Source organism: Chanodichthys erythropterus, chromosome 18 (assembly GCF_024489055.1).
Source record: "Chanodichthys erythropterus isolate Z2021 chromosome 18, ASM2448905v1, whole genome shotgun sequence".
Lineage (NCBI taxonomy): Eukaryota > Metazoa > Chordata > Actinopteri > Cypriniformes > Xenocyprididae > Chanodichthys > Chanodichthys erythropterus.
This window is the reverse complement of record NC_090238.1, coordinates 1,132,501-1,151,084: the sequence shown is the minus strand read 5'-3', so window position 1 is coordinate 1,151,084 and position 18,584 is coordinate 1,132,501. Positions and strand designations below refer to the sequence as shown.

At 40.6% G+C, this 18,584-nt stretch overlaps 1 protein-coding gene across 1 annotated transcript; it reads right to left on the bottom strand.

The window, feature by feature from the left end:
* Positions 1-16,270: 16,270 nt before the first annotated feature.
* Positions 16,271-18,060, bottom strand: LOC137006889 (gap junction delta-2 protein-like). The gene is made up of 2 exons (XM_067368028.1): positions 17,990-18,060; positions 16,271-17,129 (listed from the first exon to the last, which is right to left on the bottom strand). Exons 1-2 carry the CDS (start codon positions 18,058-18,060, stop codon positions 16,271-16,273), a joined length of 930 nt encoding a protein of 309 aa, XP_067224129.1.
* Positions 18,061-18,584: the final 524 nt, after the last annotated feature.

The following is an 18,584-nucleotide window of genomic DNA, read 5'->3' as shown; positions in this document are numbered from 1 at the left end:
GCTGCCCGGATAGTGCTACTCGTACGGAGCTTGGGGGCCTGGCTCGCCTCCCCAACCCGTCCTGTTGGCTCATTCGGACAGTTAGACTCAGCTATGCGATTCCAGGTTCCCCCAGGTTCAACGGCGTCCTGTACACCTCGGTGGCAGGCAAGAATGCCCTTGTCCTGCAGCAGAAACTACGGTCCTCTTGGCGAAGGACGCAATGGAGCCTGTCCCTCCAGCCGAGATGAAGTCAGGGTTTTACAGCCCGTACTTCATAGTACCCAAGAAAGGCGGGGGGTTACGGCCAATCTTGGATTTGTGTCTTGAATCAGGCCCTTCACAAGCTCCCGTACAAGATGCTCATGCTGAAACGCATCCTCACGTGTGTTCGCACCCAGGATTGGTTTGCAGCGATTGACCTGAAGTACGCGTACTTTCATGTCTTGATCCTCCCTAGACACAGACCATTTCTACACTTTGCGTTCGAGGGTTCGGGCACATCAGTACAAGTGCTCCGTGTGATCATTACACCGAGTTGTCACCGTACATTCAGCCCGTGGTCGGACCTTGCTTTTCTATGGGCCGGAGTGCCCCTAGTACAAGTGCCCAGGCATGTTGTTGTCACAATAGATGCCTCCACCACTGGCTGGGGTGCCGTATGCAGTGTGCATATCAACTGCCTCGAGTTGCTTGCAGTACTCCTTGCCCTGCACCGGTTTTGGCCATTGCTGCCCCTCCCTGGCGGATTCCCCTAAGGAAGAACCTGCTTTCTCAGGGACAGGGCACCATATGGCACCCATGTCCCAACTTCTGAAACCTCAATGTGTGGTCTCTGGACGGGACGTGAAGGACTTAAGTGGCCTACCGCCAACAGTATTTGACACTATCACTTCAGCTATAGCCCCCTCTACGAGGTGTGCTTATGCCATGAAGTGGAGTCTGTTCGCTGAGTGGTGTTCTTTCCGGGAAGACCCCCGAAAATGCCCGATCAGCTCTGTGTTCAGCACAACCTGATCGTCAGGTTCCTCAGAGGCGCCAGGAGGTTAAATCCTCCTAGGCCTCGCCTTGTTTCCTCTTGGGTCCTCTCTGTCACCCTGGGGAGCCTACAGAGAGCTCCCTTCGAGCCCCTTGAGTCAGTTGAGCTGAAACATTTGTCGCTGAAGACAGTGCTCCTGACTGCGCTTGCTTCCTTTAAGAGGGTCGGGGACATGCAAGCATTTTGTGCGGATCGTGCCTAGACCCCGGCTTGGATATGTGCCCAAAGTCCCCACCACTCCCTTCTGGGACCAGGTGGTGAACTTGCAAGAGGAGGCAGACTCAGCCCTAGCGTTGCTGTGTCCTGTTCGCCCTGAGCGTTTATGTGGACCGCATGCAGAGTTTTAAAAGCTCTGAGAAGCTCTTTGTTTGCTTTGGAGGTCAGCAGAAAGTAAAGGCTGACTCCAAACAGAAGTTGGCCCACTGGATAGTGGATGCCATCACCTTGGCGTACAAGTCCTCAGAGATCTTCCATATGCGTTACTGCCCCTTGGGTCAGTCCATATGTGTCTTCCACACGTCACCTCCCTTCGGGCAGGGTGTGGCCTCCGTAGTGTTCCCCTCCTTGGACAGGGAACGCTTTCCTGGCGTTTTGGTCATGGCTGAGCAAACATGGGAATTGAGTCCTGAAGCACTCTTCCCCTGGGGTAAGGAATAGCAGCTTCGACCATCCCCTGAGTAATGCCCTGTCCACTCCATCCCACTTGTATGGAAGACTTCCTTGGGCTTACTCTGGAAGCTGGAAGGTTACAGCGTCTCTGGTAGCACTTGCATTGGGCACGCTACGGCTTGTCAGCATCTTCTTCCCCAACACTGGTAACGTGGTTCAGTTATTTTGGCATTTTCCATTGGGACCCCAACGTTGAACGTGACTTGACTGAATGGGAACGTCTCAGAACAGAGACGCCGGGTGGGTGCGGCTCGGTATGTAAATCTCACTGGCCAATTCCCATTGGCTCGTTTTGTACCACTTGGAGGTGATTGGGCTCCCAAGTGTGTGTGTGTGTGTACCTGTTTTTGTAACATATCAGGACACAAATTTGTATAATGACATGGGTGTGACAGGTATTGCAAGGAGAGGCTGATTTATGAGGACATTACCCCATGTACCCATTTTTCAGTCATACAATAAATCATACAGAATTAGTTTTTTTGAGAAAGTAAAAATGTGCACAGTTTCCTGTCATGGGTAGGTTTAAGGGTGGTTGATGGTTAGGGGTAGGGTTGTTGTAGGGCGATAGAAAATATGGAAAATATATAAAAACCATTTCGCCTATTTAATGTCCTAACAGTTCACAAAAACAAACCTGTGTGTGTGTGTGTGTGTGTGTGTGTGTGTGTGTGTGTGTGTGTGTGTGTGTGTGTGTGTGTGTGTGTGTGTGTGTGTGTGTGTGTGTGTGTGTGTGTGTGTGTCAGCAGTTCTGCAGCTAAAACAAAGCTCCATCATTCACTCTCACAAAAGCTTCAGTAATAATTGGGATAGAATAAATGGAGCATGATTCTCCCAACCATTAAAACATGGATCCCCGGCCAACACAGAGCAGCTGCTGGTTCTAGTAAATCCAGTGATGAAGAAAACATTGAAGAGGAAGCAGAACTAAGATGAGAGAAGCACCGGTTTTTAGGGCCAGCATTTTACTGTTGTCACAGAATAAAGAACAGCACATTCAACATTTAAAACTCCAAGAGAGCGCCCTCAAAGAGATAAAATATAATTAGATATTTACATTTTACCATTTATATATATCCCCTTGGACCAACATAAAAAAACACTAATTTGTTACAGCCAAATTTGTCCGTTTTTCTTGAATTATATTTATAGTTTGATTTGAGGAATCATCCAGTTGTTTAAGCTCAAATCTTCACCTCCTTCTTTGTTCCTTGTTCTCTCTTTCCCCTCCTGTCCTGCATTTGATGTGGTGATTCATGTGTTTGTCCCTCCTCCCAGCTCTGTTCTGCAGTAGAGATCGCTGCCAGACTCCCGCTGAGGGCCCAGATGAGCAGATCTGAGCAGATCTACAGGAGCCTGTGCTGCAGACCAAACACATGTGGATGGCACAAATTCCCATCTCTGCATTGCTGTGTATCCTCCAAATGACGAAATTCAGAGCCTCGGTCTGCAGTTCATTTAGCTACAGTTAATACTGAGCCTAAACACAGCTGTGTTATGATTAAATCAATGGTGATATGAATTATTTTCTTATTAGTGGTGTTTTCTGAGTGAAGCATTACTATTATTATTACCTATATAAGGCTAGTGATTTAAACAAACTCCCAGCATCCCAGCTAAACAAAAATATGTTCTCATTAAGTTATGAAAACATTATTTCTCAGTATTCTCTGAAAGTTCATAACATCCAGTTTTGTTTGTTTGTTTGTTTGTTTGTTTGTTTGTTTTTGTTTTTTAATGTTTTAGGTTATTATGTGAACATTAAGGGAACATTCCATTGTATCATTCTTTAAACATTATGGGAACGTTACTTTTGAATGTTCTCTGAACGTTCTGAAACAAGTAGCAACACTTATAAAATGTTAGATGAAATTCCTACTAAGTAATATTTTTGTTTTTGCACGTTTGTTTTGAGAACGTTATTAAAAACCAGATAATTTTGAATGAACATTCTGTAATGTTACCGGAAGAACGTTTGTATATAACTTTGAGAGAACCTTGCCAGAAGGTTAGCTAATGTTCTGAAAACGTTCGCTCTTAGCTGGGATGTAACTCGTCCTACAGTGTTTGGCATTCATTTTGTCTTCATATAGTAGCTTTTGTGATGTTTTAAAGATCTGTGACTACAAGACTACATTGTTCATGGAGCATTTCTTTAAAAATGGTTTTAGTTGGATGTTCGTCTAATGTTTTTTATTTTTACTACATTTCACAATGTTCAGAGAACATTCAAAAGTAACATTCCCATAATGCTTGCAAAATGGAACGTTTGTATAACCAAGAAGAAACTTTTTTTAAACTTTTTTTTTTTTTTTAAGTCATGTCAAGTCAAGTCACCTTCTATATATATATATAGCGCTTTTTAAAATGCAGATTGTGTCAAAGCAGCTTTACATTGATAATTGGTATATAATTTTTCCTTTTAAAGAATAGTGTCAATGCAGGCAGATCAAAAGCACTGTTGAATAAATGTCAAGGATACTGTTGAATATCAAATGTCAAGTCAAATTAAATTAAATTAGGGCTGCACGATTAATCGTATTTTATCACGATAACGATATCTGCTTCTCTCGATTGATTTTAAATAATCGTCACGATATTGGCCTGCTCTATAAAAATGAACATAATTTGGAAATATTGGAAGTAATATTAGGAATTTATCTTTTGAAGTTCCTAAAGGTTTTACCAGTTTTCATAATGTTGATCAGCTAGAAATGATTTTTCTTTGCTTTACGATTTTGCCGGGCAATTTGAATCTGCTTTGTCTTATTGCAAACGAATTGTGTTGCTTTAAAATCTAATGTGAATACATATTACAAAGTGCTCACCAAAACCATGTTTTGTATTGATTTACCATCTAACGAAGTTATCATAGTTGGTTAAATTTAAGTCTTTGTGCCACCTACAGGCCTTTTGGGTGAAGTGTAGGTTGGTAAAGAACTTGCAAAATAGCCATAGTTACATTACTCTTTTGATAGAATAAACATGATTAATAATCGTGATTATAATTTTGAGGAAACTGTGGCACTGGCTGTCGTGTTGATGATGTCTTCACAATGGAACTTCAGAGAACATTCAGAAATAATGTTTTCATAACTTAATGAAAATGTTAGCAAAACGTTCTTACAACATGTTGGTCTTCTGTAGAGCTGCTTTATAGCTGAGCTTGAATTTGTTTAATAACTGAAGAACTTTGCTGTTAATTTCCTGTTTACGCTGCTTTGAAACAATCTGTATTGTATAAAACGCTATATGAATAAATACGACTTGACTAAACAAAATCAGGCCTGTTGCTCGCTGAAATACTCAAGGCCTCTCCCTAGATCCTACAACTGTTTTTTCGTATATGATTTCATTTTTTCCTTGCATAGAACCGCTTGTTCTTGTATATGGCCAAAAAATCCAGCTTCACAGTGGACATTTTTGATACTAGATTTTTTATTTTTTTTTCTGTTTATCATATATTTCTAGTTTAAGAGACATTACAGTATTTGTACTGCTGTGGTCCTGTTAGACTTGATTTTCCTGCTAAGACAAAATCTGAGATCAAGCACCCTGCAATAAAACTCATCTAGAGAAAAGATCTCAAAGAAAAAGGACACCGCCTTACCCAAACTTCTCATCTCACTCAGTCACTGAAGACACACACACACCACTGTTTGTATATGCATTTCTTACTCTTAGAGTCATCTTTGAGCAATTGTTGTTATGTATTTATTATTTCTGAATTGGCTTCTAATTGTCTAACTATGTAATTGGCGTGATACATTTTTGCCTGAAAAATAAAATGTTATATTTGATTCTTCTGAAATCATTATGACCAGTAGATTATTGGAGTCCTTATTTCCGCAAATCTGCATCAGGATAGGTCAAACTAAAGGCTCAGTGAAAGGAGCATGTGGCACATCATGTGAGATCTTTTGGTTTCTGTCTATCACTTAGCAAGTTGCAGTATCATGACTAAGAAAATTGTGTTTTTGTATGAACAAGCATGTGGCGGTTCGACTCAAATGCATTGGTAAACTCTACACCCTCTGACTAAGTATCAGAAACTGACGAATTTGTGTTATGAGAAGTACATAATCGGCCAATGTAACTGCGATATCGGGTCCATAATGAATGAATAATTGAAAGTACGGGATACCCAGATATCTAAATGAATACATGACCAATGATTAATTCCTAATTAGAAACATGATCTAATATTGTGTAATATTCATTTGAAATTGGAGTTAGATTAAACACACAACTAAGGTAAAATTGAAACTAAGTTCTAAAAATTAAAGTGAACTTCACAGGGGCGCTGAAAAGACATACACACATTATACCTTCACCCAGGCCACCAGGATCCGTTTTTGGGCCGACGGGGGGTTCCTTACAGTCCGTCAGTCACAAATGCAGAATTTCAATCAATTGGTCCTCAATTATGCATTTTTGAAATATACTTAAGTCATTTCTCAACTAATATTTTCTGAAGCTTTCATCTTTTAAGGCTGATGCATTCGGTTGGTTTTGACTCAGAATATATCTGTCAGGAAATGGACTGCTCTGTTCACCAGAGATATGTGTATAAGTGTATAAAGGCAGAACAGCACAATGCTGTGCCCTAAATAGCAGCAGTGCTGACTGTGAGCTGGTGAGATACTGCAGCTTAGATGTAGGTTCAGTAATCTGTGTTTTTCGGGACTGTCAGCCTGAGCTGTGGAGTTTATGTGAGCGCGGTGAGACGAGCACATGACTCAGCAGCTTCACAGAAGGGATGAGTCAAGGAAATACAGACACTGACATGCTGCATTATGGGGATGTGATCAGGGCTCTAAAGCATAATTTTTTATGGTTATGACAGGGAAGAGAGAAAGTGGATCAAGAGGCAACTTTTGGACAAGCAAAATATGAATATACGTGTTCAGAAGTATGTTTTTGTATCACACAAAACCTGTCAAGAACAAAGTGTCCTGTGTCAATAAATCCGAATAAGCTGATCTAAAGAAATTAGTTTTAAGATGTGATTTAAAAATTGAAAGACTAGAACTATAACAGAAGTCTTGAATCAATGTAAAACTTTCACAATTTTGCAATTTTGATTTAGTGCCTACTAACAGAATTTCAGTGTTGTTAACCCGGTTTCACAGACAGGGCTTAGATTAAGCAAGGATTAGGCCTTAGTTCAATTAGGGCATTTCAGTAGTTTTTATAAACGTTCACTAGAAAAAAAAACATTGCTGGTGTGAATTCTGAGACAAAACCATGACACTGACATATTCTAAGATACATCAGTACAAGTTACTTTCAGTTAAAATGGCTCAAACATGCATTTTAGTTTGGGAGTAGCTTGAGCCGTGTCTGTGAAACCGGGGTAAGAAAATAACATGTAAACCATGATTTAAATTCATATAAGCAAAGCAAAAGAGAGGAAGGCGGTAATATTGAATTAGGCTTTGAAGACATATAGAGCTAGGTGTCATCAGCATAACAATGATAAATTTAATCTGAATTTGTGAAAAAATTGTCCTAAAAGCAATAGATAAATAATAAACAGAAGAGGGCCCAAAACTGAGCCCTGAGGCACGCCAATAGTAATCTGAGATGTCCGTGATTAGAAATCCCCAATTTAAAATCATTTAGGCCTGGTTTCACAGACAGGGCTTAGATTAAGCCAGGATTAGGCATGTCAGTAGTTTTTATAAACATACCCTAGAAAAAAACATTGCTGGTGTGCACCTTGAGACAAAACAATGGCGCTGACATGATTTTAAGATATATCGGTACAAGTTGCTTTCAGTTAAAACAGTTCAAATGTGCATTTTAGTCTGGGACTAGCTTAAGCCTTGTCTATGAAACCGGGAGTAACAAAATTACATGTAATTACATGATTTAATTTCAGATAAGCAAAGCAAAGGATTTGCCCTAAAGGTAATAGATAAATAATAAACAAAACTGAGCCAAATTGAGATAATTTAAAGACATTACATTTTGTAGCGGATTTATGCATTTCATGACATTTAACCCTCTGGTTGTGCTCGGGTCATTTTTCTTTTCCCCAAAAATGCTCGTTAATGTTATTGCATTGGACTAAAACTCACACAGGGTAGAACTACTACTTCTTCTTTTTTTTTTTTCTTTTTTTGAGAATTTTTGTATTTTTTTTTTTTCTCACCTTGTTAAACTTGTGGTGTTTCCAGTCCACCAAATATTGGATTCAATTTATTTATTTATTTTTAATTTAATTAGAATTTTTTTAATTAATTTTAAACTAACTGATTGTATAAATGAAGCCTATGATCAGTCAGTTCCAAATAGAAATACAAAACCTATCCTAATTAAAAGAAAACAAGTTGACAAAAAGATTGAATCCAATATTTAGTGATAATATAGCATAACAAGTGATTTACGATGTCATTTTTGACGGGGAACACAAAAGGTTAACAGCACAAGGGTTAAGCATTTTGCTGTCAAATATGACTTTTACTAACTACTCTTGCCCTCTCATTTTCACCCTTTGTCATAATGTCATTTTAATGTAGAAAATGTAAGACACAGTGAACCATCATTATTGCAAAATAAACCAGACTATCTTTATCCTGCTTATTACATGATTACCTACCAAATACATAAATGTGTGTATATGAAAATTTGATTTGAAATTACTTTGTTATGTGAGACCGAGCTTTTTTGTGTTTCTTTTGTTTATTCAGAGTCATAAATGTTTTATCACGTGATTTCACGGTCTGTTTCATGCTCGGCTCTTTTGCACATGTCTACCAATGTCATAAAACTCAAGTTATAGTCAGTTTGTTTGTTTAATAATGTAAAAGTGTATGTTATGTGGACAAGTGTAGTTGGGTCAGAGTTTACAGAGACATACAGGATGCTGGAAGTAAACATGATTCCTGTAGTCATATGAAAATACTCTGAATCTTTTATTTATATTCATGCATTCCATTTCAAAATAAGTTATACGACATTTGTAACATTTGCATCAAGATAATCATAATTTTACAAAGGGAAGCAATGTAAATGACAAAAGAGAGTGATCATTTTCTCTAAAATATTCATAGCGGTTGAGGCACAGATGTGTGCAGCGTCCTCGAGGGATATCCAGGCATGCCGGAAAAATCATTTGGATAAAAGAATATATGTATAAAAAGAAGGGAGTCTGTCACAGGCTTTCAGAGGTTTACCGTAGTGTTTGCGTCGAGCTGAACTCTTGTTGAGTGCGCTCGTGCCGCTGGGGTTGCAGGTGATTGATTGCTCCGCCCCTGTGATGCGGCCTGCATAAATTCTAGCCTGAAGTGCCGAGGAGGAGGGAGGCCTGATGGGAAATGAATCACACCATAAAACACAATCCAATACCAGAGGAGGGAAGTGTGTTCAGTGCCATAAACTGCCGTGCCAAACTGGACACCAATTAGTGTCCTTCTGAGGAAACAATTCATCCAAATCATCATCATGTCTTGAATTATCTCAGGTCCATTAACAGATCCAACATTTGATTTTAAAAATGTATCAGTAAATGATAAAATTAAGTGTCCTTATCTACTATGTACTAACACTTTAAGCCTGTCCTAACCTTACCCGTATCCCACATCAGTAGCAGCAAGTGTTTTACAACATCAGCACAATTACATCGTACTTAACAAATGTTTTTGGTGTATAGTAGTTAAAGACACCCAATCTAAAGTGTGCCCACTCATGTTTTGTCAGGTAACAAGAAAAATATGCATGCAACCATATTTATTATGACTTATTTAAAATCAAATAGCTGTTATGCATTTTCAGTTTGCAGTTAGAATCTTAATCAAAGGCAAACGTTGTGCACATTTAGTAGCAGCACATTTTACACACAGTGATGCATCGAGTCACACCTACCGTCTCCTCTCACACCCCTGCAGCGCTGCAGAGGACATCCCCGCTCCCGCTGCAGCTGTTCCTCACTGTCATGTGACCGCAACGCTTTCTGAGAGAGACCAGCTTGCAGCCACTTGAGACACACAGAGCTCAGTGCAGTTTCCATCTGAGCATCAAAACACCACAACCTTTGTGAAGCAGTGACAGAGGTCAAGAGGAATTCATGAAGAAATATGCTGGCTCCTTTAGGTCATTCTGAAATGAGGCTCAATTAAAGATTACCGGAGTACGTTTTACAATTATGCATGCTTAAAGTATGTCTTCTCCCATTGGAATGGGTCCATTTTAATATACAGAATAGATGTTAATCTCATAAACAATACTTTATGGAGGTTGAAAACTGTAATTACTACATCCAGTGACTCATTGTATGCAATTTGGGTTATGCACAACAAAATTTTGTATTCTGTAAAACAGGTTGCATCACTTCTGGTTCAGGTCTTTTGTACATGATAGATTTTACTCAAGATGCCTTCAAACGAGCTACCAAAGACAAGCATAATCAATGTCCATTGCATATGCAGGTTGACATATAAATGATTTTTTAACAATAAGTGAGAAATATAACACTCGTAGTCCTGCGCTATGGCTCTACAGGCACAAGCTCGTCCTAGGCATGAGGCCGCAGGCAATCACAGCCGTGCTGATATAGAGCCATCTCTCACCACTACGAGTGTGATACTGCTTTCATATGACAGTTTGACAGCACTGGTGTGCAAATAAATAGGAAACAACAATGGAGTGTCTTTAAAAACACTCCTTTGTGGAAAACTCTTTCATTCTGCCAAGGATTCATATCTCAAATTGATAGTTTACCAGTTGTGACCAAAACCTCCACTACTAGCAACAAAGGAGCGCTGAGTTGCTTGATTGAAGGTTATTATTATTATGGTATTATGAGAGCGAGATAGCGATTGTATTTCCTGCATCTGATACAGCATTTATTCTTCAGGTCAATCTTATATTCATAATAAAAATTCGTTGGAATGTAGGAAAGCGATATCTTTGTCTTAGTATCCTTTTAATGATGCTATGACAGTGATAGTCGATGCATTTATCCATTGCATCAGTTTAAGGTGTTGTGAAAATAATGTCAACCTTGTTCAGTATGAAAGTCTTTTCTACTGACTCACTCATGAAGACAGTCTTTGCCACCATATAATGGGTAAAAATGTAACTTTCACTGAAGTCAAAATCACAATTACTAACAGACCCCTTCTTAATACCAAATACAGCATATTATTTATATATAATAAAATATGATTTATTTAACAATAGTATTCAAATGAACATTATAAAAGTATAAGAAGTTTGTACAATAGGAAATAAACTCTAGTTATAAGCAGATAGTTAGTAGGCTACAGGGTTTAAGTTAAATAAAAATATAAAGTTATGAAACTAAACATTGCATTTAGCAAAATCGACTTGCTGTAGAACAAATAATAGATTAAATAGACCAAAGATTGCCCATTTGATATACCCAAAATGTTTAAGCACTTTCTACATAAGAGTCATTGCAAATTCCCAAAGATTTGCTGTTCTCGGCGGGTACACGAGCTCTGAGGATCCGCTAAACAACTACATTCTTGCCTAAAAAACTAAAACTACATTCTGTGACACAATAACAGCAGTAGACCTATTTGTAAAGTTATACTGGGTTTGCTCCTCCACCATTGACGCTCGCTCTGCCAGTATAGATCCAGCAGAAATAAGAGATACAAATTGTTCAACAGTTTCCGTGTGATATTAGTAAAATATCGCATGGCTGGAAAAGGCTCAGATTCGAGAACCAGAACTAACTGTTGTATAAAAATAACTATTTAGGTTAGCTGATTACCTGAAAATTTCATAGATATTTCATACCAGATGCAATGAAACCTGTTTTCCTGTCTGTTCATGTGACTAACTAACATTCATCTTTCTGCATTATTATAGATGATAGCCAATGGTTTTTAGGGGCATCATTAAAAGATTACAACCTCTACAATTTGTAATCTTTTAATGACTTGAGGTCAACAGGACAAACATTCATGTTACATTTTGGTGACAGCATCCAGTGAACCATAAATGAACAAACCAACCCCAGCCTCTAATCCATATGAAAACAGATTCTCATCACAAATGCCACTCATAATCGTTCATAAAGATGACAAAGTGCCAGGCGTCTTCTCTCTGCTGCGGCACAACATAAACTCTTATGCTTCTTGTTTCTTTACCTCTTTTCCCTTTTTCTTTTCCATTTGCCATTACCACTTTCTTCTTTTTCCCTTGCTCAGTGTGTTTGGCCGGCTCTAATCTCGTTAGACAGAGAACAGCTTTTTTAGTGATTAGGGTTGGTCATCCAGTGAATTTTATTGGCTGGCAAACGGTGCGTATCGTATACATTTATCAGGAACAATTGGTCTGGCTGCAAGGACTGCTGCATCACCTGCCAGCAGGGATAATAGAGAGACAGAGAGAGAGAGAGACTGCTCTGGTTGACAACAAATCACAGATAACATCAAATTAAATTATTGATTTGTCAATTCAGCCGTCATTCATAGGAAACTCTAATAGGAATCAGCTTAATTTTCAGTATTACATGTTAATTACAGCATTAGTGTGCATCTTTTAGTAGTCATTATGCGCATTATGGGATTTAATTGCTCAGATGAAGTTACCACTCTGGTTTAGCAATAAAAAACCACAACAGTCAATAAATCTGCTGCTAATCTATAAATAACCTTCAGTTTTCACTTAATCAAATGTGTCCTTTGCTACTGTTGGCGCATTCTCACAGGCATTACCTTGGTGTGTGTGTGTGTGTGTGTGTGTGTGTGTGTAAGCTCTCAGAGTAATTGCTTTCATCACACTAGAGTCACATGTGGTCAGGTTAAGCCATGAAACTGTGATCCAGAACTGATTCATAATGGAAATGTGTTTTCATCATGTTCTGACAAGGATAAAACATCAGCTAACATCATTGTGTTGTATATATTTTGTGCCCTTTGGCTTATTTGGGTTATAGTGCTATCATCATGTGTCAGTCGTTTTCTGGTATTTTTACAAAACCTTTTCTCATTTAAACCAGTGAAAGGTTCCAGTGATGCCACAGAAGAACCATTTTTGGTTCCCCAAAGAACCTTTTTTATTTCTAAATAGAGGTTCCAAATAGGGTTTTCACAGGGATGCCATAGAAGAACCACTTTAGGTTCCTTGAAGAACCGAACAGTTCTTAAAAGAACCATTTAAAAAAAAATAAAGTTATCAATGGTTCCATGAAGAACCTTTAACATCCATGGAACCTTTCATTGCACAAATGGTTCTTTATGGTGGAAAAACGGTTAAAATGTTCTTCACACTAAGAACGGATCAATGAAAGGTTCACAGGGGAACCAAAAATGGTTCTTCTATGGCATCACTATGAAACATATTATGTTGATATGAAGTGATAGAACATTTGAATAATCTAAAGAACCTTTTTCCACTATACAGAACCTTTTGTGCATTTGAAAGGTTCCATAAATATGAAAGGTTCTTCATTAAACCTTGATTTTTAAGCGTGGGAGGAACAGTTTAAATAATAACAACAATTAAGAAGGAACATAAACAGAAGTACATTGTAATATTTGATTACATGGTCATGTCATAAAGTACAATAACTGCAGTCTGTTTTATACATGCAAAATGAATTCATAATCTCTCTTAATAAACAGAGAAATGCATGACTGAGATGTTTAGAAATAAAATGCTTGTAAAAGTACTAGTCAAGACTTGCCAATGATAATCACAAAAACATTCAGAAAATGTTTTTCATTAATTAACAGATGCCCGTCATGTATTTTAAATGATTCATTTCTTTTTATTAATAGCTCTTTGTGTTAGTTTGGAAATCTATCCACATCAAATGAATTACACAATACTTTAATGACAAACACTAATATACACTACTGATATATGGACCCCATCGCCCCATTTAACAGTCGTTAGATAAGATCATTTTTTGACATTTGTGCTACTCTTCTGTATCCAAACTAACACACACGCACACACACACACGCACACACACACACACACAGAACATATACACTGAAGAGATTTCCAATGGCGGTGTTCAGAGATGTGCAGGTGAGAGCAGTTGTGCATTGCAGAGTTTCTGCGCAGCCCTTCCAGGACACTGCAGTTCAATGAAATCTCAGAGGAGCGGCATGAGTGTGTGTGTGTGTGTGTGTGTGTGTGTGTGTGCAGTAAGAAAACAAAAGATCAGGCTGATCATTTATATCACCATCTTTGTAAAGAAGTGGATTTAATTCACAGTATATCATCCATCTTCATTTCATTCAGTTTACACATCCTCAAAACCACAAGGACTGGAGGCTTAGAACGGAACAGCCTGGCGTTTTCTGCGTTCACTACATGCAAGGCCCTTTTTATCAATATGCAAATCGATCAAGATAAAATTACAATGAGACATTTTAAATGTGACATTACACGCTCGTTCTCTTTCAGTTGGCAAAGCTCCGGGGAGAATCTTTCAGACGATGGCTCCTAGAAAGGAATCAGAACCAAACAACACCCTCGATTTCTCTTGGTTTGTGTACCTGAAGTAATGGCATCCCATGCTAAGGTGTTTTGTCATCTCAGGCCTGATAAATGAACAAGACATTTTTGTTGGTTTCAACTCAGCAAAAGGCAGCAGCAGTGGAGACATGTCAGCGTGCGCAGCGCATCTCAAGTGTCTCTCTGTCTGTCTGTCTGTCGGTCTGTCGGTCGCTCGACCGCATCGTGTAACCAAGCCTCCAACGCTCACATGATGTATGACACATCACAGCATGCAGAATTACATTCATACATAACCCAATCATTTTGTCATTTAGGAGGTGCTGTAAAAACCACGTCGGCTCTTGCAGAAAATGCACGGGGAGAATGAGAGGCGGTGAGGGAAGGGGGGGATACTGCAGTACATATAAGGCAAGAAAGATACCAGTTCATGTTTTATTAAAGCTTCGCTCTTTCAGGTCCAGTACAGTCCGTTTCGATTGCTCCGGTCTTTCGTTTCTCCGCAAAGTTGTACAAATCTCAGAGGAGTCCTGGAATGCTTATCCAAGGAGAGAGGGAGAACTGAGAGAAAAGGGAAGATCGCACTGTACAGCCAAGCCATTCCCGTCCGCCCTGTCCAGAACAGCCCGAGACGGCCGACCCCTCGGGATGATCCGAACTGTTCTTTGTCCTCGGTGACCTTCGAGTCGTGCAACATTCCCTGGTGCGAGTTCTTAAGCGTCGGGAGGCGTCGGTGTGGGGTGACGCATCAATACTCGAGCAAACGCCGCATAGATTTCATCCCCTAGCTGAAATTGTCCAGATGTAAGTTCTTAAACATGCAATGCTTTCCCTTCAAGCTCAGAAATGCAGAGAACGTCTCCTCTCTGTGCACGCATTTGCTTGTCATAAATATATACGGTGGCATAATCATAAAGAATCATTCAAATGGAAACAAATGACATCTTGAGTAATGCACCGGATTTTAGGCCTTAAACCAGTTCGTAACGCCTGCCCGTACACGCTTGCATTGTCACGGAGGGTGGGAAGAGATACAGCAGGCGTGGGCTTGTCAATGGTACGTCAATCCCAAAAAGAAACTATCCGGCTTACAAATATTGCTGGAACTGTTTGGTGAAAAACCAGCACCAGAGCAGAAAACATTGCTGAGGACGAAACATGGCTGTCCTGTGTAGGAAAAGATTATTTTTCCAAACGATGGAGAAGAAAGAATGCATTATGCCATTTTCAGTTCATTTACAACGAATACAGCTAAAGCAAGTCTGGACGCAGTACGCATAATTCAAGCAATAAATCTGCTTTATGGATATGGTTATATTCTTCAGAATAGATTTTATATGTATATATGCATATATTTATATACAAGTATGGCACTTGATTACACTTAAGCGCGAAAAAAACAAAAAACAAGTCACCAATGAAAGCAGAGGGCGCTTTGGTGTTAAGAAATTAAGGAGATCACAGACTTTAAGCATTTGCAGCAAATTCACCCCTGCTCTCTCTCTCTCTCACACACACACACACACACACACATGAAAGACAGAACAGAAAATCTGCAATGGAGTTAATCACATAGTCTACGTTAAGGTCAATGGTGCAGTACAGGCAACCAGAAAAGAAAGAAATCATAGCAGAAGCGATGAACGGTGTGTCAAGACTCTCCCGATGTGCGTCACGTCACACAAGCTTTTTAGTGCAAGACGTATTTACTCCCTTCAAGTACAGCAGAGCAGCTTCTTCGGTCACACTTCACATGCCAGTGTTCACGTCACGCCAGCCGTCGCCGAGCCGCTCGTGGCTTATTGTAATGAATCGTATAGCATGCATTCTGCGCGACGCGGACAGTGTCATGTAAAGTGTCACCGCAGCTTATAGAGAGGCAATACGCATTCGGGTATCAGCATTTGCTCTTTGTGTACGTCTCAGAGTACAAACGTTGCTAAAAAGTTGCATTATACAGTAGTGAACCGCTTTACAAACGTGTTTGTCGTCCACAGTTGTCAAGGAAGTCTTTAAAACAGTAACAAAAAAGTCCTACCCCGTGTTCTTGCAATTCATGAACCTTACGTGGCGACGGCACTCGTCCACGCTCTCGATCTCGGCGGCGCGCAGGCTTCGGTTGCTCGTTCCGCGCGCTTACACGTAGGCGGAGTCACTGGACTGAGTGCGGCCGAAATTGGGCATACTCATCCGGGGCAAATCCTTGTTCCGGATCTCGTAGATGGACTTCCTGCGGGCCCTCACGCCCCTCACGGCCGCTTTGATCTTCCTCCAGCCCAAGTGATTGAGCTCGGCCAGATTAAGGACCACGCAAAAGCCGCTGACCGCGAACATGAAGACGAGGAACACGGTTTTCTCCGTGGGCCTGGACACGTAACACTCCACCTCCTTGATGCACGGGTATCGGTCGCACTCGTACACGGCGGGCACGTTGAATCCGTACAAGAAATACTGGCCCACCAGGAAGCCGATCTCCAGAGCGTTTCTGAACACCACCTGAATGATGTAAAACCTGGAGATGCCCTCCTGCCGTCTCATTTTGGACTTGCCCGGTTTCTTGCCCGAGCTGGTCAGTTCCTTTTCCTCCATGCAGTCGGGCTCGGCTTCTTTGGTGGAGTTCTCCGAGTTCTGCAGTACTCCGTTCACGATGGTGTTCTTGATCTTTTGGTTCTTGGCCTCCTCCCGTTTCAGGGAATCCTGCTCCTTGTTATCCAGCGTGAGGAAGACGGTGGCGGTGGAATAACGTCGCTCCTTTTGCTTGGCCGACTGGTGGACCGAGTACGTGATGAAGCAGAGGCTCGGCGTGCAGACCATTATGATCTGAAAGACCCAATATCTGATGTGCGATATGGGGAAGGCTTTGTCGTAACACGCCTGGTTGCAGCCCGGCTGTAAGGCGTTACAGACGAACATGGTCTGCTCGTCGTCGTACACCGTCTCTCCCACTATAGCTACGATTAGGATCCGGAAGATCACCACCACAGTTAGTAGGATCCTAAAGAACAAGCACACACAAACATAAATGTGTCAATATACGAGCGGTGGGGAGCTGTCCGGTGCTGAAACCGAGGTGCGTCCTCAGCGCTTTATTTCAGCACCGCTTCAGCCTCGCTGCTTATGGATTATGCAGGTGTCACTTGGCGTGTCATGTTTAATAATTTGGGCACAGAACATCACACCTCCCAACATGGCTTGAAATGAAACACAGAATACGCACAAACAAACAGGGTGCTGAAAACGTGGTGCATTTTCTTTTGTTTTAGTTTCAGTTCAAATATGTTCCTTTATATTGTACTTATGCGTTATGCAAATACGTTTGGGCATATATGAGCCTATATTAAGGAAGAAAAAAAGCATCATTTTGCCTCAAAAGGTGGCTTTAAACAAAGCAATCTATTAATTAATTTCATTTAATTCTATTAAGAGAGCTGTATGGATCGATGCGCGAAGCACTGAATGATGCATTCTGTTACATTTCACTGTGGATGAATAATGCGATATTGTACGTTTGATTTTTTCAGAAGTGAAATAAGCGGTGACGCCTTGTTTGTGCACACCTGGCAATAACCATCACTTTTCGTTCAAACGTGGCTTTAAACGTAGCAAAAATGCATGGTAAAAACGATATAAAGGTCGGATCTTCAAACGATATAAAGGAAAGGATATTCAGTGTGTGTAAAGGGTGCTGTCCAGTGCTGAAACCAGTCGATTGGATTCAGTTGCTTTTTATTTTCCATATTACGCAGATATTCTTTTTTGATATGTCATGCTTCTTATTTTATACTGTATTTTAAGAGTGAAATAAGTATAAAAAGCGTGATTTTTCCTCCAAAAACGCGACACGTTAGCTCTTACCTTCCGATCATAGTGGAGTGCTGCTGGACAGCAGCCTCCAAGAGCCTCTCTAGTATGGTCCATTCCCCCATCGCTGCTCATCCGCAGACTCTGATCCAAATCCAGGGAAAAACGTGAATATTTCCTCCTATTGTCCGCCGTTATGGGGAGAGCGCATGGATGAGCTGCGCCAGCTGTGGCAGTGCTGATGCTGGAAGATGCCACACTTCTCCTCGCCTTCCAGTCTGGAGTGGAGTCATGTGAGCCCTCCTATCTTCGATCTCCACATCAGATTGATGGTGTGGGTGGAGGGCGGCGGGCTTTAATATGGCATCAGTGCCGTGGAGAGCCCTGCTGCGTCATATGGGGCTTTATCTCGAGCTGCGGATTTCATGTGTGTGATGCTCATAAGCAGGATTCGGTCCGCTGATGGTCAACTCTGCACTCTGTCATGGTGGGGAGAGCGGAGGTGACCTCCACCTTTTTTATTTGGGGGACTGAAGTCTCATTTACTTGTTGCTGCGCGTTCTGAAAGACGACACAGCTGTTGGAGAGCAGATGTCCTTGAGTACATTGAGGACCTTCAGCTCCGCCCTGTTCACATGAAGCAGCAGTG

Bases quoted from the DNA above. Each gene is read 5' to 3' on its own strand.
- LOC137006889 (XM_067368028.1), bottom strand. From the start codon at position 18,060: ATGGGGGAATGGACCATACTAGAGAGGCTCTTGGAGGCTGCTGTCCAG. The intron at 17,130-17,989 runs GTAAGAGCTAAC...CTTGTTCTTTAG, and splicing joins CACTCCACTATGATCGGAAG to GATCCTACTAACTGTGGTGG.